We start from the raw sequence: 16,708 nt of genomic DNA, 5'->3' as shown, positions 1-16,708 counted from the left end.
GAAAAAGACCATGAGCGCTAGTTGGAGTGGGTCCTTTTGGGTCATGGTGGTGCCTCTATAACCAACTGTCTTGAGCTATTCATGATGGCTCAGATTGATTACTATTAAAGTTGTATTTGCTATAGCCGCTACAGTTAATCCTCTGTTCTAAAGATTTTATACCCATTACTTTGGACTATTAGCTAGATGTTAATCCGAAAACTAACCCATTGAAAGATGCATTTGTGCCTAACATTTTTTTTCTAAATTCGTAGTTGGCCATGGTTTTGGCCTCACTTTTGGTTTTCAAGCATACCCTGAACTTCCTGTCCATACACATTACACCGTTCTGCATCAAGGGTCAAACTTGAAGGACAGCAGTGTCACGAACTCACGATCCATTGGTCCAACGCAATAGGCCAATTTTAAGACAGTACGTGAATTGCAGATAAAATTGGCTACACAAACACAAGTACGATTTGCAATCGTGAATTAAGTAGGTTTAAATTTACATGGGTAGACTTGAATTGAGTAATCTTGAATAAAAGATTGTGCTGAAATTGACTTCAAACATGGAAAAGTTAATCTATATAGAGATATTGATATTATTAATTACAAACTAGTAACCCTCCCCATCAATGATTGTCCGATACACTTGTATGTTAGAAATGAAATGCATTACACTTGATCAATCGTGATAAATTTAATATTTCATTTTAGTTTGATATCTCAAATACCCTTTCAGCAACACATAGCATGAATGAAGGGAGAGATAGATGCGGCAAAGTTGTTTATAACTCATGAAACATAAAGTTAGGTTTTTTTTAAGGGAAACTACGGCGGGTGTCAGACACCAGCCTGAACTTTTATTGATTTGAAGAAATCATATATAGGAGAAGGGTTAAGGGGGTGAGAGAGAGGATTAATTAAGAGCTAATTACAAAGAGTTGCGAGGCCCAATTACGAAGCTGCTGTTTGCCCTCAACATTGTGACATCGGTGGGACCACAAGTTGATGTCGCTAGTATAACACCGGAGAACTGACGGTGCGGAGTCATCTAGGGAATTGAAGACCTTGTTGTTGCGCCGTTTCCAAATATTCCAAATTGCAGCGAGAAGGATGGTGCGCCAGACTCGAGGAGTGACGAAGTGTTCGTGTGGAGGGATGTCCCAGACGTCTTCGAGTCGTGGTAGGGAGGCGCTGGTGTTCGTCTAGGCCGAAGGCGTGCTAGATGGCTGCTACACCGGAACAACGTAGGAGAAGAGGTGCTCCACATCTTCATCAAAGGTGCATAAAGGGCAGCATGCGGAAGTTGCTAATCCATGTCGAGCTTGCCTTTCATTGGTGAAGATGTGGAGCCATTGCCTCTTTCTCCTTTAACTTCATCCTTTCATGTAATTTCCATCTATACCCCGATCCTCCAGCTTCAAATTATTTTGCTTTGTTACTTACAGACTGCAAATGCTAATCAACAACTTGAGTGCGATAAGCGATCACGATTAAATAGCTGCATGCCACTGAAACTGTTACGGAATATTATTATCTCCCAGGGAGATAAGATCCTTTCTTGTGTACCAATTCGAACCGAAGTAAAAATAAGATCTATCTCCTCCTAAGACACTTATATATATACAGAGTCATGGTGAAACATCTAAGGTTGGCTTATACTACACATCAGATCTATAATAAAGAGAGTGCTCCACACTATATCTGCGTTCATTGTCTACTTCTGTAATGTTCTTGAGGGCAAAAGGAAGGGTACGGGTGTTCTACATTATCTCACGCCTCTACTGCTATGGGAGGGACAGGTAACAGATCCGTTGATTCACTAATAGGTTGGTTTACAACAGAAACAACCTGATGTGTGTTGGTATTTCTTAACGACATTACTAGAAATATAATTCCTAGCAATGGCGTAGAAATATTCCTGGTATATTATGGATACAGAGTTTATCCGCAAGCGCACGTATATACCATTGTAGTATTTCACCTGAGAGTATTTCAAGGGTATCATATTTGTTTAATCCTGTGGGAAGATTATAGTAGAGAGAACCGTACTAATAATTTATATGTTACTTGTAATAATCATAGTCTAAGTAGGGGTTAATATAATTCATAGGGTAGGATGACACACAAGCATAAGACTTCTCATTCTCATATTAAACTATCTAAGATAAGTGGAAAGAAAATAGAAAAGAATATATTCCTATACTTCTAGTGTACATATTATACATACACCCTAGTTATAAGATTAACTGGCTAATAACCTCTTTCCGATGCCCTCCTGGTACTTCAAGAAGCCACCCCTGACTGCCGAGTTCCTTACGACAGTTCGTCATGACCATACAACCAGGGCTAAATACGGAGGAGTACCCTCCCTAGGAAATTAACTTAGGACTATATACACGTGCGGAGGATTACCCGTACTACTGAGCTGTTACCATTAGCGACCCACCTCTCTTCTGTAGCATATAACCCCAAATAATGATACCCAGTAATCTAAACACCACGCCTAAACTACCAGATACTACTCTAATATCGTCGTCATGACATAGAGTAATTGCATAAGCAAACATTACACCCGTACCTATGCATCTCCCAGATAAGCTAGCAGTATAATCAATATAACTTGAATATAAAGTAAAGTTGGCATTCATATACTTAGAAAGTATTTCAATACCAGAATTGTATACAGAAGAATATTCTAAATAAAGTACAAGTCTTACAAAAGAAGAAATGAGAGCTACTAGAGCTATACCCGAACTCTTCCGAAGATCTCCGGACTCTGATTTCTATTCTATTCCTACTCCACTAGCTTGAGACTACTAAACTAAGCTTGAGAGAATATGAGAGAACTTTGCTTGAAGTGTGTAGAGGAAGTGAGAAGATGAGCTCCTTAATAGGCTGCCAATGACGGTTGTGGCAGTTGGAATGGTCGGAATTTCCCTCCAACCGTCATTGGGGAGTGATCCACGCCGTCCAGCCAAAACCTGGATCCAACGACGACCAGGGTGGTTCGGCCGAACTCTGGGCTGGCCCAACTGGCCCAAGCTCTAGCAGGTGGCCCCCACTATTGTTCTTCTCTGCAGACTTGTGAATTTTGGCCCAATTCGTTGTATCATTTCTGAGTTCTTGGCCCATTCATGCATAAGTCTGATTCTCTACATCGTCCGATTGATTGATCGTCTGGTTTGATGTCGATTCTCCTCTATTTTGTGTTCATTCTCTGCAAGAGGTTAGTAATCCTAATACTAGTGGAATATTATTATTCTAACACAAATATGCATTGCAAGCATAACTAGTTCTCCTTTATTTTGGTAGTATTGACGGTCGAAACTGATCGCTAATGACCGTCAACAATGTGTTAGTTCCTTAAGTCATTCATCTAGCCAAATGGATATAATTAACACGACTTTATACCTAGTTACCACTTACCAGCCCCTCCACATGGTGAACCATGCAACAATGAGCCTTGAGCCAAAGCTTCCGCCTCCAGCGCCACCGTCGAGTGCAGCACGCGTCGTCCGCGCAAGCTCACCCTCCCTCCCTCCGCTCCTCCTCCGCCTCGGCCTCCGCGCTAGCGACCTCGCCAGCCTCCCGCGCGAGCGGCGCCTCCTCATCGGGGAATGGCAGTGGCAGGCCAGGAGCGCCGGTCGTTGCATCTTGTCACCGCGTCACGTATTCTAGCTGTGGGTTAAGTGAAAGAGGTGGGCCGAAATTTGGAATGAGTTCATTTTAAGTCCCTCAACTTGTCGTCGAGTCTTAAATTCTTCCCTGGACCGCAAAACCGGATGCAACGTATCCCCAACTTAAAAAACTAGTGCAAACGAGGTCTCTTGGCAGTATTGTTTTTGGTTTTGGCTAACGTGGCGCCTACGTGGCTCATTGACTAGGTTTTCGTCCCACGTAACATTGATGTGGCGTTTACGTGATAGTTTGATCTAGAAAAAAACAATCTGGTCTCCACCCTCTGCTCTCCCCATGGCCATGGTGGCTCCTCCTCGCCTTGGCCACCGCCTTCTCCTCTAAGCTCGTCAGTCTCGCTGCAAAGACCGCCGCATCTGGTCTTGATTCCTCCATTCCCTTTCCGTCGCCGCGCTCCTCTCCCGGCGGCAACGGCCACCGTACTCGATCCCCACCTCCTGTGGAGGAGGGGCCCTCCTCCTCCTCCTTCCTCCACATCGTCGTCGTCATGGTGGCGGCGCAAGCGCCTGGTACTCCACAGCGTGCACTAGAGGTAGCATGACGCGGCCACCATTGCAGAGAAAACGAATAGTATGCTATATGTGGGGTTTCGATGAAATGCCACTCAATAAAATGCATCAGATAAAATACCACTTAATACGTTGCCTACCGGATGAAATGCCACTTTGGAAAGTTTTTACCATTTTTATGCCCGAAATACCCCTGGCTGTGGCTGTGAAGAGAGGGGGAAAGGGAGCATCTAGGGTGGACTGGTGGGCGGTGCCGGAGGCCTCGCCATGAGGCGGTGGCGGAAGGAGGACAAGGTGGCGAACGGGCGGGTGAGCAGCGGTGGGGATGATGGGCCAGAGGAAGAGGCGACGACGCGGGAAAAGGAGGACGGGGCATGCAGCGAGCGCGTATTGTCCGATAGGCCGATACATTTTACCGAGTGGCATTTTATCCGGTAAGCATCATATAGAATGGCATATTGTCCGTTTTCTCCACCATCGCGTGGCAGCAGCAGGAGCACGCCGCCATGACTGTCTTGCAGTCGCTCTTGAGCACACGCACTTGCCCCCGAGCTTCCACATCGCGAACAGCACCGCATGATCATATCGAGTTGGGATTGTATCAAATCATCGATACATCAAACACGCTGCTAGCTGGCAAGAGCAAATTAAGGACAATACTGCCGAGAGCTCTTTTGTACTAAGTTTTGTAAGTGGGGATGAATTGTATCTGGTTTTACGGTCTAGGGTTGAATTTCGGACTCGGCGATAAATTAAGGGACCTTAAGTAAACTTATTCCTCGAACTTTAGGTGGGCCGAACTCTTTCCTCCGGTAGCCCAAGTACCCAACCCAACACGGTGGCCTCTGGACTGGATACGTCCAATGGATTCGGCCCGCACCACTCCGCTCAGATATCATCTCGCTCGCTGCGCAAAGGAGCGACGGTTCGTGGCCACTGTGTTTGTTCGTCGGCCACAGCCTCCCGTTCGTGGGCATCGTGGGAGCCCCGCGCGCCGCACACCCCTCCTCCCGCTCCTACGATCTCCAGACCTTCGCCTTCGCCTCCTCCTCCGCCGCGGCGCTTCGGCTCCCGGTCGCCGGCGATGTGGTCGCGCTGCTCCGCAGGCTCCGCCGTGGCGCTCTGCGGCGGCCGCGGCGGGCACCGCCTGCTGTCCTGCGCCGCGGCGCGGCGGCGCGCGCCTGGAGCGTCCGCCTCCGCGAAGGGCATCCCGCGCTCGGCCCTGCGCGCCAGCGTCACCCCCGAATTCGTCACCGCCGCCCCCGACGAGGCCGTCGAGGTGAGCGTGCCCTCTGACGCATTCCGTCGAACGGGTGGCGGGCTCGATACTCGCGCGCGCGTGCTCCTCGGATTACGCGCTCTGCGCGTGTCCCAGGAGCTGGAGACGGGACGCGAAATTTCTCTGCAATATGTGTTTAACTGCAAATTATGAATGAACGATTGATTGCGCAGGAATCTTCGGTGGAGCGTGAACCGGCGGCAGAGAACAAGCTCAGAAAGCTGGCATGCCCAATCTGCTACTACCCCCTCATAAGCTCGAGCGATCAGTCCGCGTAAGTGGTATTTTTCCATTTTCACATCAGCAGCATATCGAGGCATGCTAATCGCTTCGCTTCCCCGTTTGATAGTTAATTTGTTGAATCTTTTCAGGCCGGTCAGTGCTGCTTCTAGTTCTAGTCTTGAGTGTTCTACCTGCAAGAAATTTTATCCCAATAGAGGGGATTACTGGGATATGACTGTAGCAGTTGGTTCTACTGAGTACTCTGAATCCACGACAGTGACAACTGAAGTTTTCAGGTAACAGAGTCTTCTGAAGTTTGTTAAGCTGGTGAACTTAGATGAACAGATCACATTACGAGAGGAACCAAACCTATCGTGCTTAAATTGACGTATTCCTGACTTATGAATTGTTGGCAGAATGTAGCTAAGCATCTCGCATTAGTTGTTTGAGAGTTTACAATTAACTGCCAAAATCATGCTTTGTGGTCTGTGGCTGTAGCCTGTAGTTATGTAGTGAAAGAAACCTCTGCACCTCTATGAAACCTTGAAAATGTTCGACCATCTGGGAGATGTGGTATGAAATATGCCTGTCTTTCACATAGGTATACTTGTTTATAGATTATTTCTCTTTAGACTATTTATTTCCTGTTGATTATGGAACAGGACTCCGCTGGTATCATTTCTTTATGAGAGGGGATGGCGCCAAAATTTCATTTGGAGTGGTTTCCCAGGCCTAGAGAGAGAGGTCATGCCACTCACTATTTTGTATGCTTCAGGATTTTATTGCATTTGTAAAACAGCTATCTTGCGACCATCATTATTAAATGTGCTGCATAGCTTCTTTCTTGCTTTTTAGAAATACATAGCTATAACTAATCAAAACACTTGTGTGGTAAATATTAAGAGGGATATGATCAACATATATGCGCAAATGTTCACACAACCATTTTCGTTAAGGCAAGCCAGAAAAGTCCTATTTGCATCCAAACTGGGTCTAGCTCAATCAGGTGGTTGGGTTAACTGATGGACTGGGAACCAGCCCGTTTTTTCAACACTGGAAACTAAATAAGTAAGCCACCAGCTGAGTTTAGGAGATGATGTACTCAAAACTCTCTACCTATAATATCAATCTTGGTGCTGAACACAACTTGTAGCCATGGTTAATTTATTAGGTTCAATTTTCTTTGGTATAATTAAAGCATTTATGTATCATCTTGTGCATGCAAGCATAATTTCTTCACTTTCTGAAAAATATTGCAACGCGACTGCAGTTTGAAATGGCTCAAACTTATTTGAAACCGACAACTGGAGGGATTATAGTTGATGCAAGTTGTGGAAGTGGCCTGTTTTCAAGATTATTTGTTAAGAGTGAACTATATTCTCTTGTTGTGGCACTAGATTTCTCAGAGAACATGTTGAAGCAGTGCAATGAATATGTCAAGCAGGAAAACATTTCAGATAAGTATGGTCCTCAGTTCCCCAATCACCAACATTTGTATGTAATTCCTTTGTCATGCTTAATTCATTAAGTCGCAATACTCATTTGTGTCCTTCGCATTGTCTTTTATGCTTCATAGCATTTTTTCGTCATTATTGATTTCTTCTAATGTTGAATGCTATACTTGATGCTAACGTTGAATGCTATTTATTACTTCTGTTTCAGGACATTAGCCTTGGCGAGAGCTGATATATCCCGACTCCCTTTTGTGAGCGGTTCAATTGATGCTGTCCATGCAGCTGCTGCGATCCATTGTTGGCCATCCCCAGCTTGTGCTGTAAGATTTCTACTTGAATAACAATTTTATGTCTGTAAAAACTCTTACGACCTTACTGTGTCTTTCAGTATTGTTGAGTTCTACAAGCTGTTTGAGTTGTTTCCTATATTATGCATTTGCTGACTTTGTCTTTCTCAGAAGAAAAAAAACAGAAAACCATACTCATTTCCTCAGTGATGTTCTTCTATGCACTCAAATACACGTGGATGGCATATTCTCTTTTGTCTAATTCCATCTGTAGAGCCCATTGAAATTGCACATAGTGCTAGAACAAGAAAATGCTCATACTTGTTTGGTTCCAACCTTCCCATAGCCACATGTATGTGATTACACAAGCACTAACCATAGGATAAACATGAACCACCACTAGGATACATGAAAACTTACTCAGGGTACTTATTACACATGTATTAAGGTTCACTTGATAACTTACTGAAGAACAAGGAATCATGTTTATGAAAAATCACAGTACATTATTTGTGGCTTTTCTGTGTGTAGAATGTACAATATGTAGACTTCTCCAGCAACAAATACTTTTTAGCAAGTTGTCAATCGATACCTTGTGAGGAAGCGTAACATTATTATTGTCTTCTTTCTTTTCAGGTTGCAGAAATTAGTCGAGTCCTTAGACCTGGGGGCGTTTTCGTTGCTTCCACTTTCGTTGCAGATATTCTTCCACCAGCTGTACCGGTATTGAGGATAGGACGCCCGGTAATACTGGAACCTAATTATCCACGACTGATGATTCGTTTTAAGAAGTTAAATTAATTTGCTTCCTAATGATGGTAGTTATTTAAAATTGGAGTGAACCTTTAATGCTTGAACATGTAGATATTAGCATATTTAAGTTAACCTATGGAGTATCTGGTCCTGCTATCTGTAGTATCACCTTTTGGAATCTGTTTTGTTTCACACAATCACACTTTTCTCATGAAATTATCTTGCAGTACATCAGCCAATTTACCGGCAGTAATATCTTCTTATCAGAAGCGGAGTTCGAAGATCTTTGCAGAGCGTGTGGGCTTATTGATTTCAAGTTTGTCAGAAATGGATTCTATATAATGTTCTCAGCTACTAAAGCAAGCTAATTGATCAACTGGACAGTCCTCTCAACCTTGTCCTGAAAATCATTGATTATGCACTGTAAGTGAACACACTGCATTCTAATTGAATCTTGTGAAGTTCACTACATTTTATCAAGTCTAATCCTTTACTGAATGTTAAAATATATTGTTACAGGATTCTCCGCGCCCTTTCTAGTTGGACTAATAGTTTTACCTGAGGGAAATGTGGTATAGAATAGTGAGTACATACATATATTTTGCTTTACCTAACCATTTTGGTTGCTTGTACCTCAATTTTTTTGTGTATAGGACTCGGCGACTCGGCTCTTGCAATCCTGTAACTTTTGTATATCGACTCATGCTGCTACTAGTAGTATATACAGAGCATAAACAAATTTATTGTGTTCACTATTTATTTAGGTCCCTTTGATTCAAAGAAAATTCATAGGAATTTTAAAGGATTTCATTCCTATAGAAATTTATCCTATATAGCCCTTTGAAGCAAAGGAATGGATCTTATGGAATCCTATGAAATTCCTATGGAATGCCTAATGTCATGCAAGTTTTGAAGGAATTCTAATATGAGATAGAACCTCGTGGAAACTTTCCTTTGAGTCTTTATCTCTCTTCTAATTCTTGCGTTTTTCCTGCGGTCCAATCAAATGGCCATTCCTGTGTTTTGCAATCCTCTGTTTTACACTTACATTCCTATCAAAATCCTACGTTTTTTCTATTCCTACGTTTTCTCATTCCTGCGATAGTGTAGGGTCCTTTTGAATCGTAGGAATGGAAAAACAGAGGAATAGGAAAAATACAGGATTCTGATAGGAATGTAGGTGTAAAATAGAGGATTGGAAAATACAGGAAAAACATAGGAATGACCATTTGATTGGATCATAGGAAAAACGCAGGAATCAGATGAGAGAGATAGACTCAAAGGAATTTTTCCAAGAGGTTGGACCTCTTGCTAACTTTCCTCCAAAATGTGCATAGGATTACCTATTCCATAGGAATTTTTAAACATGTATTAGTCATTCCTCGTAAAACAAGCGATTCATTAATATTTACATTTTTCGATGCTCATGTAGCCAATCTTGTGTGGAAGAATAGAGAGTCACGCATTAAATTCAAAGAAAACCATTAAGATGATAAGTTGTTGGATTGAAATATGCCTATCAAAAATAATTTTTTTCAGATTTGGAAATATGACTATCAAAAATAGATGGAGGGAGTACTAAAATGGCTTCTTGGTTCCCATCAACAATTTAATTTAGCATATAATGACTACAAATAGGACTTAGACTTTTGGAAAAAACCAAAGAATAAAATAAGCCTTAGACTTTCGGAGGGAGGGATTATTAAGATTTCAAGGACGAGATTACATACACCGAAAACCTAAGAAGATTAAGGCGATGTCCCGCGAAACAGAGGAAAACGACCGACGCCATCGGTGCAGTATAAGCTAACACACTCACTGTCACGCCAGCCAAACTCCATTGTTTTGCTGCTTCTGCGATCTCCACAAAACGCTAGGGACAGGATTTTGTACCACGTTTAGAGAAGTTCTTCACTGATCTCGCAAATGTTAGATGCCAACAGCACTACAATCGATACAAGTAAGTTTTCCTCCTAGATGAGGTTAGCTATTTTCATATTTCTTTCAGGCTTAGCGGCAAAAATGTCATTATTTGCTCATGTCAGGCAAGTTGATGAAACAAGGTAAGGCAACATGGAGCTCAAATCATTGTTGTTGCTACATACGTATCTTGTTGTATCTAGCAGGGGTTGCAAAATTTTTCCATTAAGCATTGGGTTGTCTTGATGTCGAATGAGGATGTATGGCATTAGGTATGCGAGTTTTTTTTATTAGCTATACCATTTTTTGTTAATACAACAAAATTAGACTCCCCATTTTGAGATATCACAAAACTGTACTGCTGTCGCCATTTGAAAGGGTTATAGAATATATCGACATTTCAAATGGAGATATATTTCAAACGCCTAGTAAACAATAAATCACTACTAACAGTGGACAGCTGCATGCTGCATCGCTTATCATAGAATAGGCACGAGGCGGGCGTGGAGGTTGACTGCTAGTGCGTGGTGGCTGGCTCTTTTGCCTGTCCTTGTTCGGCCCGATGTGGCGGAGCCATAGTTAGTGCCGACTGCCGAGAGAATACCCCAATCGGCTTGCACTGGTGACTCCAAGTCGACAGTGGCAGTGTTTGTCGAGAGTCACAAAAAGGGAACAATGACAGAAAGATGAGTTCGTTTTCACAATCAGATCAACGAGATGCAAAACAAACCTAGGAGTTCTTACCGTTGTTCTTCCTCGGTCTTTGATAGAACTTATGCTGATAACGTATTATGCTACTCCCCCTACTACAAATTAGGTATTATGCAACCCTTCATGCTACAAAGTAGTTTAAGAGGGATTATATAATGCTTACAAAAATGGAGTCACAAAGATATGAGGGTGTGACATGCTTTCTTACTCATTCTCTTTTTAAATTGTACAATAGTGAATCTTCTCACTCTATTTATAGGTATAGCTTCATTCACCTTTTGTATTTAGTGATAGACTCGATTAGTAAGTAATCAAGTTGGGTTTTTGTGGGCTGCTGGTTTCGTAACACACCTCACCAAAGAAAGTGCAAGGGCTGCTCATATTTGCAATGATTGGAATGTGTATGTGCGTTTAATGTCATAACATCGTCCTTAACAAACGGTTAGAGAGAAGTAAATACTACTAATATCTAAAAGATATAGTCGCTTTGAAAGGGAGAAGCAACAATTAGGAGGGATTCTATAAATTAGGAAACAAATACTAAATAAGATATATTAAAACCAATGCAAACGAGTGATCACCATGAGGATTGCTATGGTCCAGCAGGTTGTACTGGGTGGTACTGGTACCGTGCGGTACCAAAACACATCTAACCATTGAATCCGGGATGGGTAGGATCGGGATAGAAAAGATGAGCAAGGGTGGATGCGGCGTTCGAGTCATTGTTCCCGGCGATGGCATCATCCAAGTCGTTGTCGTTCCCGGTGGCGGCGGCGTCCAAGTCGTTGTCGTTCCCAGCGGCGGCGCAGAGCAACAAGGGAACGCCGGCGGCGCGGAAGAGGATAAAGTCCGGTGGCGGCGCGAGAGAGAAAAAAGAGAACAGCGGTGGCGCGAGAGAGGAACAAGGGAAGGATGACAGCGTGGGAGAGGAACAAGTCCAGCGGCGGCGTGATGGAAGACGGCGGCGCCGCGGGACAGGACTAATGGAGATGCGGGAGAGGCAAATTCTAGGGTTTCTGAGCATCTACCGTCTGCTCTCTCTATCATTGGCACGCGGAATTACATTACTGCCCTTCCACCTACATTCAACACGAGGTACCGCATCAGGGTTAGAACTGGTACCCCGCAGTACCAATCTCTGCCAGCCGTTGGATCTGCCCGGATCCAACGGTCGAGAATCGGTACCGCAAGGTACCGCTGGATCGTAAAAATCCTTGATCACCATAGGTAGTGTGAATTGTGAAAGTCACAACAATGAGGTGTGGCCTCCATGAGGAATAGAAATGGCAAGCTCATGAGAAGAGGACACTGCTAACATATAACATCATGAATTAGTTGTCATAAGGTACATATAAAACTTACATTAGCACAAATAGGAAGACAACCATACAACAAACAATATACGTGGGGAAATTAGCATGCTAGAAATGGCAAGAACCAGGCAAAGATGTTGTAACAAAAGGGATTATACTCGTACCATTTTTTTTTAAAAAAAAGTGTTTCTGAATGCTACAATTCTAATCCCTCCATATTATACTCAAATTAGTTTATTCATCAAGAATATTGTCATTGAGTTATATTACATAAATAGTATGTATTTTGGCTTTAAATCTTTTTAATATTTCGGATCACCACATTAAAAACCTATATATATATATCCCTAATATTAAGGAATATTCTGAACCACCTAATTAACATCTTTGATACAGCAATAGCGTAACAAATCTAGCCACATAAATACACCGATCACCCTGCTGCATATATAATGACAAACATAGCACAAGGATCATTGGATCAAGTCAAGATGGGGCAGTCATCGATATTTGTCGTGCTCTCTTTTCTGTTCTTCAGCAATGCTGCAGCAAGAAGCTTGGTGCTCTCCAACGAAGACGACTTAGCACTGGAGAGAGAACTCATGATGCTTAACAAGCCCTATGTGAAATCTTTCAAGGTAATATTGATATCCACGTGAAGAAACTTTGGGACACCAATAACCAATTACCATGCTCCATTCAATATTTCGTTCTTTTATTATTCTGCATTTGATGAAATGGCAGGATAGCTATGGTGTAGTTTTTGATTGCGTGGACATCTACAGACAGCCTGCATTCGATCATCCTCTTCTCAAGAATCACAAACTTCAGGTAATAGTCAGGATAAAAAATTTATATTCTCTCATGTGCACTTATTTTTTGCGTTTTAGTATAGCTATTTCACTAGCTGTGGTAGAGATTTGCAACAGAAGATTATTGCATCAAAGAGATTTGCAAAACAAAAAATTACACAACGGTAATCTGCACCAAAAATGAGATCATGGAGTGAAGTGTACCCTGGAGAAAATAGAAAATAGATCGATGTCGATTTCAAAAATCTATTTTTTCTAGCAATTGTTCTGTTATCACGGTATGATTCTAAAATGTCTTTCTAGATTTGTTTGTACCTGTTCTTTACAAGGCATACACATCAGATTTAGATCGATGGCGAATTATAATTCATAGAGTTCAAAAGGAAGTCATCTGTTTTGCAGCATGATGTATTCCCTGTACTACATTACAGAAGACAAACTCTGTAGAATAGAAGCTCAAAAAAAAAAAAAACTCTGTAGAATAGTATTTATTGGTTACTAGCAGTGAAACCTGTCAGCTTATAGGTTTACTATGTGTAAATTCCCAATATATTTTATGAAGAAGCCTCATTCACTGGACTAACTGTTTTTTTACTGAAATCTGAAACCAGATTCCACCGCGCTCATACTCCAAAAGTTTGATAACTCATTTTGGTCTGCAAGAAAGTTGCCCTGATGGAACGGTTCTCATTCGAAGGACTCTCAAGGAGGATCTCCTAAGGGCACGCGCGTTTCGTGGACCGTTGAAACCACAGAAAGACCAATCATTTACGCCAATGAGTTACACTAGTACAATTCCTGGACAACATGTAAGTTGGCATTTCAAAATTCGAATTTTCTCTCAGATTTTATGATTCTCTACTTCGGAATATTTTTTTTTTGGGTGATACACCAAATCATCACCAAATGTATCCATTTTGCATTTAATCTAGGACAACATTCCTCTTACTTTATGGATATTAAATGGTCATTTACAACATTCAAAAGCAAAAATTGATGCTAATTTATTATGCTGTAAAATGAAGGACAATGATGCTTCCTTGAGTTAGTAATAAACTTGGCAAAATATCGAGAAAAACTGCCTCTACCAGCAAAAGTCCAATTTCAAATTAGATTTGGCAATAGACCTATATACAGGTTTTGTATTTTCATTTTGAAATGGAAGTTAAGAAATACTTCAGATTTTGTTTGCGATTACATGGAAATAATTCAGATTTTTTTATTGTATTTCGTTCAAATTTTACATAACATCCATACCTGTCTTCCAAATAAAATATATTAAAATGATATAGTACTTTGATTCATGTAACCATTTTATTTTGACGCATGCTATATTTATATGTTTTATTGCAAATTGAAACGAAGAAAATGATAGTGACATCATGGCTAGCACGCGTGATTTCAGCAGATAGCATGCCAGCATGATTTACTGAGAAAAGACAATGTATTTATGGGAGCAATCAATGTTTCTTTTAATTACAAATCATGAATCAAATATTTAGATATTGTCACAGCTCTTACTCCTACATCAGATGGATGGAGGACCAAAAAAAAAAACTCACTTGTGAAACCTATAATACACATCCACAGTATTGTCCATTTGAATTCAGAGCTACTCGTTCTACAACTGTCCTGCTCACGAAAAGAAAATATTGTAGTATGAACAATGTCACATTCTCATTGTTCATGCCATGCCTTCCCTCTAGTTCGCCCTATTGTTGATCAACAGCGAAGAAGGCTCAAAATTCCAAGCTACGGGCGCAGTGCTCGAGGTGTATCCGCTCAATGTTCAACAGGGCCAGTCTTCGTCGGCTCAAATACTGCTTGTTGATGATAGCTCCAACGCAGTTAGTGTCATACAATCTGGATGGCATGTGAGTTTTTCTTTTCACTTTTGATGATTTTGTAGGCATTTTCTGCCAAACACCTTTGCACTGTATTTTTACCCTTATCTATACTATACACCAGGTCGATCCTGACCGCGAGAGCGACACCCAGACACGATTGGTGACTTATTGGACGGTGGGTTTCGCAGGATAGAAATTTGTGACCTTCTAATTGGAAAGTATTTTGTATTGGAGTACCTCTTGGTAGCTAGTCTACATATTGACAGCAGAAAATCTCCTGTAAACAGGCCGATGACTACCACAAGACCGGCTGCATGAACATGCTCTGCCCAGGCTTTGTGCTGCTGAGCAGAACTACCTCTCCTGGGATGGTACTTACAACAGGATCTATTCCTCTGAATATGACCAAGGTGATCAATGCTGTTCATCACATTGCACTGAACCTTTTTAATGTTAAGAAAGGTGAATTACATCCCCGCGTCCTACGTATATATTCTAGGGGCCTGTTCAGTTTGTTGCCAAAATCAACCTTACCATTTGTTGGTAAAGCCAAATTTTAGCAATGCCAACATTTTGGTAAGTTAGAAATGTAAAGATAATGTTTAGTTTGTTACCTTATCAAATATTGGCATAATTTTGTGAGGAGAAGTTTCTAAAATCTTGCCAAATTCTATGGGCATTACCAATATTTGGTAGCAAACCAAATGAAGCCAAATTTTGGCAACTTGCCAAATAATGGAATGGTTCAAAATGACAACAATCTGAACAGCCCCTAGGATGCACACAATCAAGTATTGCATTGAATTGAACTCATCACCTGCAGAAGTACATCTCAAGTAGCGTAAATGTTTCTTAGATATACTACCACCAAATAGAGGGAAAAAAATTGAAGGTGAAAATGATGATAAATAATATAACCCTAAGATTTTACAGCGAGGATAGTTTTATTTTAATTTTTGAGGCTTTAGAGTGTGCTATGTGGTTCTCTACTATTTAATTCCCGTTGCAATGCATGGACATTCAGCTAGTATTATGAAAAAAAATATACGTGGTTTCTGATGATACATATTTTTGCAACATGTGTGGTCTAGGATATCCAAACCGGGAACTGGCAGGTGGTGGTCGGTGACGAGGTCGTGGGCTACTTCCCCAAGGAGATCATCAACGGGATGAGCGGCGGGACGGAGGTGCAGATGGGAGGGATCGTGTACGCGTCGCCGGGGCAGAAGAGCCCACCCATGGGCAACGGCATCCAGCCCGTGCACGGCGGCAACTACCGCGCCGCCAGGTTCACGTGGGTGGCGGCCCAAGGCGCCAGGATCGCCAACTGGACGGTGGCGAGAGATGTCGCCGACATCAACATCTACGACGCCACGGTCACCTCGAGCTCGGGAACAGGCCCGGAGGGAGCTGTGTTCGAATATGGCGGTCCTGGAGGCCAGCCGTGAGTGAGTGACTTCAGCGTGGCCTCTGTCTTTGATAGTGTCCTCACCTTATTTGGAGGATGATCATGGGTGTATTTGGTTAGAGGAAATTGATATCAGCCGTAATCTTAGCATTTTCCTTCCCATGATGATTTTTTTTAAGATAATGGAATAAATCCCGGCTTTCCCGTGACGATGACTGTCCATGGGAACTGGGGGTTAGTAGGGAATGCAACATTTCTGGGAGTGGATGTGTCAAAATGGTTCAATGAATGGGGTTAATAATCCAGGATTGATGCCTGTTTAAAGGAATCTTTTTTATAATAGACTATATTTTCAGTATTTCCTTAACGAGTTATAGTCAATTATTACACCAATTCGCTCAGAAGCGTTCACACACCAATGAGTCCAAAAAACACACCAATGTAACATAAAGAAAATACAAACTAATAAACACCAACACAAAATAAAAGACCCGCAATTATTGAATCTT

General features: G+C 41.9%; 2 protein-coding genes across 3 annotated transcripts; both read left to right on the top strand.

The window, feature by feature from the left end:
* Positions 1 to 5,117: 5,117 nt before the first annotated feature.
* Positions 5,118 to 8,943, top strand: LOC4345551 (uncharacterized methyltransferase At1g78140, chloroplastic). 2 transcript variants are annotated; one of them, XM_015793316.3, is made up of 9 exons: positions 5,118 to 5,472; positions 5,646 to 5,746; positions 5,844 to 5,990; positions 6,357 to 6,438; positions 6,965 to 7,155; positions 7,357 to 7,468; positions 8,072 to 8,179; positions 8,416 to 8,611; positions 8,708 to 8,943. In XM_015793316.3, the coding sequence occupies exons 1-8, from the start codon at positions 5,278 to 5,280 to the stop codon at positions 8,554 to 8,556; spliced, it is 1,077 nt and encodes a 358-aa protein (XP_015648802.1). In that variant the 5' UTR covers positions 5,118 to 5,277; the 3' UTR covers positions 8,557 to 8,611; positions 8,708 to 8,943. The 2 variants fall into 2 exon arrangements, with proteins under 2 accessions (XP_015648802.1, XP_066159941.1); XM_066303844.1 differs by having other exon boundaries at positions 5,123 to 5,472; positions 6,965 to 7,188.
* Positions 8,944 to 12,616: 3,673 nt separating this feature from the next.
* Positions 12,617 to 16,408, top strand: LOC107276720 (protein neprosin). Its single transcript, XM_026019969.2, has 7 exons — positions 12,617 to 12,770; positions 12,877 to 12,963; positions 13,556 to 13,753; positions 14,651 to 14,818; positions 14,913 to 14,966; positions 15,079 to 15,201; positions 15,883 to 16,408. The coding sequence occupies exons 1-7, from the start codon at positions 12,624 to 12,626 to the stop codon at positions 16,237 to 16,239; spliced, it is 1,134 nt and encodes a 377-aa protein (XP_025875754.2). The 5' UTR covers positions 12,617 to 12,623; the 3' UTR covers positions 16,240 to 16,408.
* The last annotated feature ends 300 nt before the right edge of the window (positions 16,409 to 16,708 follow it).

The sequence above is a fragment of the Oryza sativa genome, chromosome 8 (assembly GCF_034140825.1).
Source record: "Oryza sativa Japonica Group chromosome 8, ASM3414082v1".
NCBI lineage: Eukaryota > Viridiplantae > Streptophyta > Magnoliopsida > Poales > Poaceae > Oryza > Oryza sativa.
This window is presented reverse-complemented; position numbering and strand designations above follow the sequence as displayed.